The sequence below is a fragment of the Hypanus sabinus genome, chromosome 7 (assembly GCF_030144855.1).
Source record: "Hypanus sabinus isolate sHypSab1 chromosome 7, sHypSab1.hap1, whole genome shotgun sequence".
Taxonomy (NCBI): Eukaryota; Metazoa; Chordata; class Chondrichthyes; order Myliobatiformes; family Dasyatidae; genus Hypanus; species Hypanus sabinus.
Window position 1 is genome coordinate 179,693,938 of NC_082712.1, and position 12,423 is coordinate 179,706,360.

The following is a 12,423-nucleotide window of genomic DNA, read 5'->3' on the forward strand; positions in this document are numbered from 1 at the left end:
TAAACAGTGGAAATTACCTTGTTCTGTCTCCCTTATGTTAGAGGTTGTGGGATTGTTGTTACTGCTTTTATTGTTCTCTATACTTCAAAGCAAGTGAATTGACTGTAAAACACTGTGGAACATCGTGAGCCAGAAGCAGTTTTCTGCAAAAACACATTAGCTTGGTCTTGGTAAAGCAATGAGAATGCTGGTATGAACTCTCTTGAATAGTTTACAATAATTACTCCTCCAAAATGAGTTTTGGTAGTTTTTTGACAAGTTAACATAATTATATTTCAAGTTACAATGGCTGAAAAATTGTCAAATAAAATCAGTTGATTTTCCATTTTCTCTGTCAATGTTTAGGGACCTTGGAACATCATTAACCAACCTCCAGGTGCTCTGGATGGCTCGCTCCAGACTAACAGACTTGGATGGAATTCCTGCTTTCTCTTCTCTAAAGGTGATGTGCACCCTGAAACTTCGAGGTTATAACTGGTCAGGTCCATAGACTGTTTAGAGCATAGAAAATTACAGCTCACCATGTTGTGCCAACCTTTTAACCTATGCTAAGATCAATCTAACCCTTCTCTCCCATACAACCCTCCATTTTTCTATCATCCATCTGCCTATCTAACAGCCTCTACCACCACCCCTCACATTGTATCTCATGCATCCACCGCTCTCTGTGTAAAAAAAAAACTCTCCTCTGACATTCCCCTTAACACCTTAAAATTATGACCCCTGGTATTAGCCATTTCTGCCCTGGATATAAAATCTGTTACTGAGTGAAGGAAACAACTGGAATTGTGCAGAAACGAAGGACTGGCTAACTTGCTGTTTACCATTGCTTTGTGACAGTGTTCATGATTAGGAATTCGCCGATTGGACACTGCCTAGACCCACTGGATCCATAAGTTCCAGTCAGCAAACATCTTTAAGTCCATACAATATCAATGTTCACAGCACAGGGGAGGCTATTCTTTCCATGATGTTTTGCCAGCACTTTGCTGCTGCATTTCAAACCCTTCCACTGGCCCACCTGGAAAATGGGGTCTTGTATGCCAGGCTGCTATTTATAGAGTTAAGTCCAGCTTTTAACACCATCATACCCCATAAACTGGTAGGGAAACTGTCCTTGCTGGGTCTCAACACCTTCCTCTGTAACTGGATCCTAGACTTCTTAATGGAAAGGCCATAGTCAGTCTGTGTTATTTTTTATTTATTCGTTTACAGGATGTGGGCTTTGCCAGTTAAGCCAGCATTTATTGCTCATCCCTACGTACTCAGTCCCATTCCACTGAGTACTGGTGCTCCCCAGGGCTGTATACACAGCCCACTGCTGTTGACACTGCTGGAGTGTGACTGTCACAGGATTCAGCTCAAACTATGTCATCAAGTTTGCGGATGACACAACAGTGGTTGGTCTCATCAACAACGATGAGGAGTCAGAGTAAGAGAGGATGAAGCGACTGGTGTGAGAATAACAACCTAAGTCTGATTGTGGAGAAGGCCACGGAAATGATTGTGGACTTCAGGAAGTTTCAGGTGGACCATCCTCCTCTGTGCATACATGGCTTCTCCATCGGGAGAGTTAAGTTCCTGGGAGTTCACATCACAGATGACCTCTCCTGGTCCCTTAATATCTCTTTCCTGAACAAGAGGCACAGAAGTGCCTCCACTTCTTAAGGAGGTTGAGGTAAGCAAGGCTCTCCCACCCCAATCTTAATTGCAATTTAAAGGAGCACCATTGAGAGCATCCTGACAAGCTGCATCTCCATTTAGTATGGAGCAGCAGAGCATCAGACTGGAAGTCCTTATAAAGGACACAGTGAGAACAGCTGAGAGGATCCTAGGGGTCTCCCTACCATCTACTGAGGACCACTTATCAGGAGAACTGTGTACACCGGCTCACCAATCCATGCAGCATTTCCTTTGACTTTCTGCCATCAGGCAGGAGACTTCAATGCACAAGGACAAGAACAGTCAGGATGGGAAACAGTTTCTTTCTCAGGCCATGAGGCTTCTGAATTCCCAGCTGCACTGCACTGTCTTGTATGATGGTATACATGTATATAGTTAAATGACAATAAACTTGACTTGAAAATATTGCAAAGTCTCCTATCCGCGTGCGTGCCATATCCTTGTATCTTTGTGCCTGTTTAAGATGGCACTACTGAACAAGTGCGACAGCTCACTGGTAGTTTAAAAAAAGGCAAGAATTTCAACAAAAAACCACTAAAACACCTTTTCTGAGTTAAATAGTGTTAAATTATCACCAAAAACAGTGAGGGGGTGAGCGATGGTGAAGTGAGTTTGGGGGATGAGCCAGGATGGTGAGATGCAGAATTGATGCAGTTGGAGTGAGCCAGTCAGAGAGGAGAGTTTGGGGCAGTGAAGTTCTGATGCCCGTACAACTGTCCCAGGTGTGAGGTTGGATCACTCTGGGTGCAAAGAGGAGAGATCAGGGCAGAGGAGATTCGATGCCCGTACAACTGGCCCAGGTGTGAGGTTGGATTACTCTGGGTGCCGAGAGGAGAGATCAGGGCAGAGGAGATTCGATGCCCGTACAACTGTCCCAGGTGTGAGGTTGGATCACTCTGGGTGCAAAGAGGAGAGATCAGGGCAGAGGAGATTCGATGCCCATACAACTGGCCCAGGTGTGAGGTTGGATCACTCTGGGTGCCAAGAGGAAAGATCAGGGCAGTGAAGTTCTGATGCCTGTACAACTGTCCCAGGTGTGAGGTTGGATCACTCTGGGTGCAAAGAGGAGAGATCAGGGCAGAGGAGATTTGATGCCCGTACAACTGTCCCAGGTGTGAGGTTGGATCACTCTGGGTGCCTAGAGGAGAGATCAGGGCAGAGGAGATTCGATGCCCGTACAACTGGCCCAGGTGTGAGATTGGATCACTCTGGGCATTAAGCTGATTTGAAGAGCTTGAGAGTGGCTTCAGATTAGGCAATGAAATCTGGGCCTGGAGAGAATTGCTGACCGGCTTCGTCTACTCCCCGAGCCCTTCACAGCAGCTGGGTACTAGTGCGGTGGACAATCTGCTGTTTATGCTATTTAAATGCTGGCCCAGATCATAGGTGAGAGCCAATTTCACTCGCTCTCCATGATGTTCACTCCCTCTCCAGGGCATCAGAACCTTTCGCTATTCTGTTACTTGGTCAGTTTCAATGCTGGCCCAGATAGACTGAAAAGACGGTGTTGGGATCCGAGGCATGAGCCGACTTTGCTTTTTCTCCATGATGGTCACTCCTCTCTCCATGTTGCTGAGGTTATGAAGACTGCCCCGGCTGCTGTCTCTGCGCTTGCTCATATGTTGAACTGATAAGTGAGGTTTTGGGCCTGCTCCATTGTGCTCTGGGATTTGGATCTGAGGACTCAATTTAGTTCAGAATGCTGCTGTTCACCAATTGTTTGCATGATTTGTGTCTCCTTTTTCCTTTCTCTTGCACTTCGGGTAATGGTATTACTTTTTTTTCCTTTAATTGGGTTCTTTCAGGTTCCTTGCTTTGTGTTTACCTGTAAGCAAACAAATCTCAAGGTTGTATAATTTAATCTTCTTTGATAATAAGTGTACTTTGAACCTGTGTATCAGTCCGAAGCTAGTCAACTGCCTGGACTGCTTTCCCCATCCGTGAATCGATCTGAAACAATTTGACTGCCTCTTCTCCATAGTCCATGAGGTCACAAATCAATCCTGCTCTTCTGACCTCTCCACTTATTTTTGTGTTTGCAGTCTGTTGTCTTTGGAACATTTGTTGTTTATCCATCGTGTTGGGTGCGGTCTTTCATTGATTCTATCATGTTTCTTATATTTACTATGAATGCCCACAAGAAACTGCATCTCAGGGTTGTATATGGTGACATATATATACTTTGATAATAAACCCACTTTGAACTATGAACCTTCAAATGTTTTTTTTGGTTCAAGATTGTTTAGTGTAATTTCCAGTACACAAGTATAAAGGAGAACAAAATAACTTTTACTCCCACTGTAGCACGAGAAAACACAATAAGATAAAGAACACAATAATAAAAAAGCACAATACGTATAAGTACATAGCTTATGCATTTTATGTTCATAAAGTGACGCCAGGCACAGGAGTGTCTGTACATAAGGTGACTGACAGAAAGTGGTGCTTGGGAATGGGGAGGGGTGGGCTAGTGGGTTGAGGTATTGATCAGCTTTACTGCTTGGGGAAAGTAACTGTTCTCGAGCTGGTGGCCCTGATGTGGATGCTGATGGGAGTGGGACAAACGGTCCTTGAGCAGGGTGGGTGGGATCCTTCATGATGTCACTGGCCTTTTTCCGGCATCTTTCTGTATATAAGTCCTTGATGGCGAATAGGTAGATACCGGCGATGCATTGGACAGTTTTGACTATCCGTTTTAGAGACATCCGGTCTGCTGCAGTGCAGTCTATTTCAACATTTAACTGCTTTTTGATTAAAGATTCAATTGTCTTTGCTTCATTAGTTCCCTGTCACAATGCATTCTCTGCTCCATCACTCCTGTGTGGAAAACATTCAGATAACCCTTTTCCCCTCTCCCTTGGTGACAATTTTCTTTGTCACTGATTCACATCACAGGAAATGATCTTTCTCCATTCACTGGATGTAAGGTTAGCTATTTATACTCAGGCCCTGAGATGTTTCGACCCTCAGCAGGCTGTGTTACTAGGACACAGAGTGTGGTTGAGGCCACTTTGTTTTTGAATTTACAATTGCATTTTATGAATTTTTCATGCTTTGTATGCGAGAGTACGTGACAGAGTGGATCAGGGATACTTGTGGATCTTGTATCCTCTTATCACTACCATCAGGGCAGAGCTACGTGTGTCTGAAGACACACATTCAATGATTCAGGAACAGCCTTTGCACCTCAGCCATCAGATTTCTGAATGGACAATGAACCATGAACACTACCTCACTATTTTTAAACAACACACACAAAATGCTGGTGGAACACAGCAGGCCAGGCAGCATCTATAGGGAGAAGTACTGTCGACATATCGGGCCGAGACCCTTCGTCAGGATTAACCGAAAGGAGAGATACTAGGAGATTTGAAAGTAGTGGGGGGAGGGGGAAATGCGAAATGGTAGGAGAAGACCAGAGGGGGTGGGGTGAAGCTAAGAGCTGGAAAGGTGATTGGCGAAAGTGATACAGAGCTGGAGAAGGGAAAGGATCAAGGGATGGGAGGCCTCGGGAGAAAGAAAGGGGGAGGAGAAGCACCAGAGGGAGATGGAGAACAGGGAGAGTGATGGGCAGAGACAGAGAAAAAAAACACTAAATATGTCAGGAATGGGTTAACAAGGGGAGGGGCATTAATGGAAATTAGAGAAGTCAGTGTTCATGCCATCAGGTTGGAGGCTACCCAGCTGGTATATAAGGTGTTGTTCCTCCAACCTGAGTTTGGATTAATTTTGACAGTAGAGGAGGCCATGGATAGACATATCAGAATGGGAATGGGACGTGAAATGTTAACAACCATCACACCTAATGATGTGCTCGGGGAGGTTGCAGATGTCGGAAGTGTAGGGAGACACCTATGCCCTTGAATGGGAAAAGTCTGCAGAAAGTACTAGATACAACCCAGTCCATCACGGGTAAAGCCTTCCCAACCATTGAGCACATCCACATAGAGTGCTGTTACAGGAGAGTAGCATCCATCATCAAGGATCCCCACCATGTAGATTGCTTCTGCCAACAGGAAGGAAGTACAGGATATTCAGGACCCACATCACCAGGTTCAGGAAAAGTTATTACCCCTCAACCATCAGGCTCCTGAACCAGAGGGGATAACTACACTCAACTGAGAACCGGAATCCGAATCAGGTTTAGTATCACTGGCATATATTGTGAAATTTGTTGTTTTGCAGTAGCAATACTGTGCAATACATAATAAAATATATAAATTACAATAAGTGTGTGTACTTGTGTGTGTGTATATATAAAGAAAATTAAATTTTAAAAAAGTGCAGAACGAGAGGGGAAAATACTGAAGTAGTGTTCATGGGTTCATTGTCCATTCAGAAATCTGATGGCAGTGAGGCGAGGATTGGGAAAGCAAGCTGTTTCTGAATCATTGACTGTGTACCTTCAGGCTCCTGTACCACCTCCTTGATGGTAGCAGTGAGAAGAGAGCATGTCCTGGGCGATGGGGGTCCTTAATGATAGATACCCCCTTTCTGAGACATGGCCTTTTGAAGGTGCCCTTGATGCTGGGGAGGCTAGTGCCCATGATGGAGTTGACTGAGTTTACAACTTTCTGCAGCATTTTTCAATTCTATTCAGTGGTTCCTCTATTCCTGAGTATGATGCAACCAGTTAAAAATGCCCTCCACAGTACATCTGTAGATACTTGCGATAGTCTTTCGTGATATGCCAAGTCTCCTCAAGCTCCTAATGCAGTATAGCTGCTGTCGTTGCCTTCTTTGACATTGCATCAATATGTTAAGATAGATCCTCAGAGATATTGGCAGCCAGGAACTTGAAATTGCTCACCCTTCCCATTTCTGATCCCTCAATGAGAACTGTTGTGTGTTCCTTCGACTTCCCCTTCCTGAAGTCCACAGTCAATTCCTTAGTCTTACTGATGTTCAGTACAAAGTTTTGGACAAACTTTGTCCAAAAGTCCTAACCGGGTTTGGAATCGGAGTTGTCCTGATGAGCCCAGCCTGTCCACCTGGTATATTGCTGGATACTCGGTCGCGTCATGAGACAGTAAACTCAGTAAGAACAGGGACGCCATGTGAAGGCGTTGCTATGGGCACAGTAGTGTAGGATGGCCATATGCAAGTGACCTGCTGCGTAGCAAACCTAGCAGTGACCCTACACCTGGAAAGGAGAGGCTATGGGGGTGTTTCACCTTCCTTAAGTGAGCAGGACATCCAGCCCAGGACTCGCCCATCCCCATAGCACATATAATTATAGCAATACAAAAAATAACAATAGTATTAAAAAAGTAGTAATCTTGACACTATCATATACTTGTAAGCTATTACTATTGCCCATGTTAGTTTAGTTTAGTGTTTTATTTTTCTTAATATATACTTTTTTCACATATTTTCAAATTTTTTCTTCTTTTAATGGTTATTTTTGGTTTTTTTTCATATATAATCATATGGACTTGATTGATTAAGGTATTTTTTTCTGCTGATGTTTAATAGGATATTGTTATCTTATTACCAATGTGACTTCAAGTCTATTGTATTCATAATTTACTCATTATTATGTTATGTTTTTTTTATATGTATATATGAAAATCAATAAAAAAATTGAAAAAAAATTGAAAAAAAGAAAGAAGTAGTAATCTAGCCCAAGTGTCTGAATGGCTTGGCCTGTAAGTTGATGGTGCATGGGATGTTGTCCTGGAGCTTCTTTTTTGTAAGAGCAATCCCGCAGCAGTTCCAAATTTCACGCAATGCAGCCACAGACATAGAAAATCCAGTTTGTCTCCCACCGAGTGAATACTGGAGAGCGGCACTGACAGGAGAAGCCAGCTTTAAACCCAGCATGGAATCAAGCAGCACACAGCCAGCTCCCACGTCTCCTTCCCCGGAGACCACAACTGGCAACTCCAATTCAAATGAGGCCTGGTCCACACCGCGACGAAAGCCACGCAGCTACCCTGCTGTTGATTTGACCAATGAGAAACACAGAGAACCTACAGCACAATACAGGCCCTTCGGTCCACAAAGTTGTGCCAAAAATGTCCCTATCTTAGAAATTACTAGACTAACCTATAGCCCTCTATTTTTCTAAGCTCCATGTACCTATCCAAAAGCCTCTTAAAAGACCCTATCGTATCCGCCTCCACCACCACGGCCGGCAAACCATTCCATGCACTCACCACTGTCTGAGTAAAAATCTTACCCAACATCTCCTCTGTACCTACTCCCCAGCACCTTAAACCTGTGTACTCTTGTGGCAGCCATTTCAGCCCTGGGAAATAGCCTCTGACTATCCACACGATCAATGCCTCTCATCATCTTATACACCTCTATCAGGTCACCGATATATAACACTGATATTCAGTCCTGCTGAAGGGTCTCTGCCTGAAATGTCGACTGTATTCGTTTTCATAGATGCTGCCTGGCCTGCTGAGTTCCTCCAGCATTGTGTGTGTTTTGCTGAATATATTTCCAAGTTAGGATAGTGTGTTGTTTGGAGGGCAACTCCTGGGGCTGGTGGTTAGAGGTGGTGGATCTGGGGCTAGGTGGGGTGGGTGTCTTGGTGGGTTACTGAAGTGTGTGCTATAAATGTTACAAACATCTGCTATTGCGCATCAGTATTGGAGTGAGTAAATAGTTGTGAATGGTCTGCCTGTCAAATGGGCTGCTGTGTCCTGTATCTGTTGTCAAGATTCTTGTGTTATTGAAGCTGCACTTTAAGTTCAAAGTAAATTTATTATCAAAGTACATATATGTCACTATATACAACCCTAAGATTCATTTTCTTGTGGGCACTCACAGTAAATACAAAGAAACACAATAGAGCCATTCAAATGCTGCACCCAACAGGACAGATAAACAACCAACGTGCAAAAGACAACAAACTCTGCAAATACAAAAAGAATAAAGAAATGGTAGATATTGAGAACATGAAATGAAGTCCTTGAAAGTGAAAGACAAGTGGAGAGTGTTCCACCACACTCCCGACTTGAGCCTTGTAGATGATGGGTGGGCTTTTGGCAGTTAGGGGGTGAGTTACTCACTGCAGGAATCCCAGTCTCTGACCTGTTCTTGTAGTCATACTGTGTGCTCAGCAAATCCAGTTCAGACTCTGGTCATCTACAGTGCTCAGGATATCAATAGTGGAGCCTTCAGTGATTGTAATGCTATCAAATGTCAGGGTGGGAGCTGGATCTTATTGCATATCTTCCTCGCCCATCTCTAGTGTGGCATGCATGTTATTTGTCACCTGTCAGTCCAGCCCAGCCCAGATATTGTCTAGACTTTCTGCATTTGGATATAGGTTGCTTCGTTATCTGAGGAGATACAAATGGTATTGACTGTCCTGTTTCTTGTTAGTGATACAGCAAGGTAACAGGCACTTTCGGCCCAACAAGCCCACACTGCCCAGTAACATCCATGTAGCCAATTAGCTTACTGACCTGTACTTCTTTGGAATGTGGGAGGAAACCCACACAGTCATAGGGAGAATGTACAAACTCCATATAGACAATGGCAGAATTGAACCTAGTTTGCTGGCACAGTAATAGCGTTATGCTAACCACTACAATACTGCACCACCCCATATTCTGACCTTACATGGAATGAAGGTGACTGATGAAGCGGATGTTGCTGTGATGGTGAGGGCAGTTACTTTCATTCCACATCTGGAGTGCCATGCTTTGTCCACGTGTGGGCTGAGGCTGAGTCACTCTGGTAGAACCCGAGAGTCAGAGAACACCATAGCACAGAAACAGGCTCTTCAGCCCATTTAGTTTGTGCCAACTAGTATTTTGCCTAGTCCCATCGACATGCACCTGAACTATAACCCTCCATACCCCTCCCATCCATGTACCTGTGCAAGCTGTGCTGAAATGTTGGCATCAAATCCGCATTCTGCTGGCAGCATGTTCCACACTGTCACGGTTCTGAGTGTTCACCATCATGTTCTCCTTAAACACTTCATCTTTCATCCTTAACCCATAACCTTTAGCTCTAGGCTCACCCAACCTCTGTGGAAAATGCCGCTTTACATTTACCATACCTATAACCCTCATATTTTATATACTCTACCAAATCTCCACTCATTCTCCTATGCTCTAGGGAATAGGATCCTAACCTATTCAAACTTTATCTGTAACTGAGGTCCTCAAGTCCTGGCAACATCCTTGTAAATTTTCTCTGCACTCTTTTAATCTTATTGATACTCTATCTTTTCTGCAGGTAGGTGACCAAAACTGCACACAATATTCCAAATTAGGCCTCATCAATGCCTTATACTTTTTCTGCATAACATCCCACCTCCTGTACTCAATACTTTGAATTATAAAGTCCAGTGTGCCAAAAGATCTCTTCGTGGTCCTCTCTACTTGTGATTTCACTATCTATATTCCCAGATCCCCATGTTCTATTGCATTCCTTCACGTCCTGTGTAAGTCCTACCCTGGTTTGTTCTCCCAAAGTGCAATACATTATACTTGTCCGCATTAAGTTCCAATTTTTGGTCCATTTTCCCATTGGTCCACCGCATTCTGCAACTTTGATAGCCTTCCTCACTATCCAATACAGCCCAATCTTGGTGTCATCCACAAAGTTGCTGATCCAGTCTCAGGCTTCTCTCATGAGGTCAATGTTTAATCCAATTTACTACCTCATGTTGAATGCTGAGCCACTGAACCTTCTTTACCAATATCCCATGTGGGACCTCGTCAAATGCCTTGCTAAAATAACACTCATCCTAAATTCTGTGAGTGGGTGTTGCCACAAGGAAGAAGCACCATTGATTATCCCACTGATAGTCTCCTTAAATTCCTAATGTTCCCTTCTTTTTTCTACAGGAACTATATGTGGCGTACAACAACATCTCAGATGTTAGCCCGGTGAGCATGCTAGAGCACCTGGAAGTGCTCGACCTGGAAGGGAACAATATCAAAGATATTGTGCAGATCCACTACATAGCTCTATGCTGCAGGCTGAATACCCTCACGCTGGAAGGAAACCCTTTGTGCTTTCAACAAAACCCAGGGGCTTCAGAGGTAACATGAGTACATTAGTTTCATTATGAGTGTGGTTATGATGGTTTTCATTAAATATTATTTACAATTATCTGAACTAATTTAGGAATTACAGTAATGTTGTGAGTACCTTCCTGAACTAATAATGCAGAGGCCTGAACTGAAGATCTGAAGATGTGTTCAGATTCCACATTACACCTGGGAAGTCAAAGTCAAAGTGAATTTATTATCAAAGTACACATATGTCACCCTGAGATTTTTTTTCCATTTATAGGAAAATAAAGAAATACAACAGAATTTATTAAAAACTGTATACGTCATGGTAACATAGCAGTTAGTGTAATGCTTCAAAACACCAGCGATGTGGGTTCAATTGCTGCCACTGTCTATAAGGAGTTTGGGCATTCTCCCTGTGACTTCCGGGTGCTCTGGTTTCCTCACGATTCCCAAAGACATGGGTTAGTAAGTTAATTGGTCACAGGGGTGTCATTGGGCAGTGTGGCTTGGTGAATTGGAAGGGCCTGTTACTGTGCTGTATCTCTAAATAAAATAAAAATAAATACAAAATAAACAAAGATTGGCAAACAACCAATGTACAAAAGAAAACAAATGATGCAACGAAAAAATAATACTGCGTACATAAATTGTGGAGTTCTTGAAAGTGATCACTTAATTAAATATCGAATTAAAATGATCAAACAAGTCCTCCTCCCCTTGTTTACAGCCTATACAGATGATCAAGCGCTTAAGCAACCGTTGTATGGATTTGCCAGGTGCTTCAGGCAGCAGTCATCTTCTGCTACCTGGAAACTCAGTTCAGGGGCTGTAATTCTGACTGGCAGATGGGTCAGGGATATGAAATCCTGCCATTGAGATAAAAGTGGGAAGATGTGCCTGGAGGCTGTGGAAGTGAGCGAGGTCCTCAATGAATATTTCTCTTCGGTATTCAATACTTCTCTTCGGTATTCACCACTGAGAAGGAACTTGATGATGGTGAGGACAATATGAGTGAGGTTGATGTTCTGGAGCATGTTGATATTAAGGGAGAGGAGGTGTTGGAGTTGTTAAAATACATTAGGACTGATAAGACCCCGGGGCCTGACGGAATATTCCCCAGGCTGCTCCACGAGGCAAGGGAAGAGATTGCTGAACCTCTTGCTAGGATCTTTATGTCCTTGTTGTCCACGGGAATGGTACCGGAGGATTGGAGGGAGGCGAATGTTGTCCCCTTGTTCAAAAAAGGTAGTAGGGATTGTCCAGGTAATTATAGACCAGTGAGCCTCACGTCTGTGGTGGGAAAGCTGTTGGAAAAGATTCTTAGAGATAGGATCTATGGGCATTTAGAGAATCATGCTCTGATCAGGGACAGTCAGCATGACTTTGTGAAGGGCAGATCATGTCTAACAAGCCTGAAAGAGTTCTTTAAGGAGGTGACCAGGCATATAGATGAGGGTAGTGCAGTGGATGTGATCTACATGGATTTTAGTAAGGCATTTGACAAGGTTCCACATGGTAGGCTTATTCAGAAAGTCAGAAGGCATGGGATCCAGGGAAGTTTGGCCAGGTGGATTCAGAATTGGCTTGCCTGCAGAGGGCAGAGGGTCGTGGTGGAGGGAGTACATTCAGATTGGAAGGTTGTGACTAGTGGTGTCCCACAAGGATCTGTTCTGGGACTTCTACTTTTTGTGATTTTTATTAACGACCTGGATGTGGAGGTAGAAGGGTGGGTTGGCAAGTTTGCAGACGA

The 12,423-nt window shown here is 43.7% G+C and overlaps 1 protein-coding gene across 4 annotated transcripts in view; it reads left to right on the forward strand.

Moving 5' to 3' along the window:
- Positions 1-12,423, forward strand: part of lrrc56 (leucine rich repeat containing 56) — a 272,028-nt gene that overhangs the window by 141,483 nt on the left and 118,122 nt on the right. For all 4 annotated transcript variants that reach the window (XM_059976253.1, XM_059976254.1, XM_059976255.1 and 1 more), the window contains exons 6-7: positions 346-442; positions 10,500-10,697. In XM_059976253.1, coding sequence (XP_059832236.1) covers positions 346-442; positions 10,500-10,697 — 295 coding nt within the window. The remainder of the gene's footprint in view (positions 1-345; positions 443-10,499; positions 10,698-12,423) is intronic.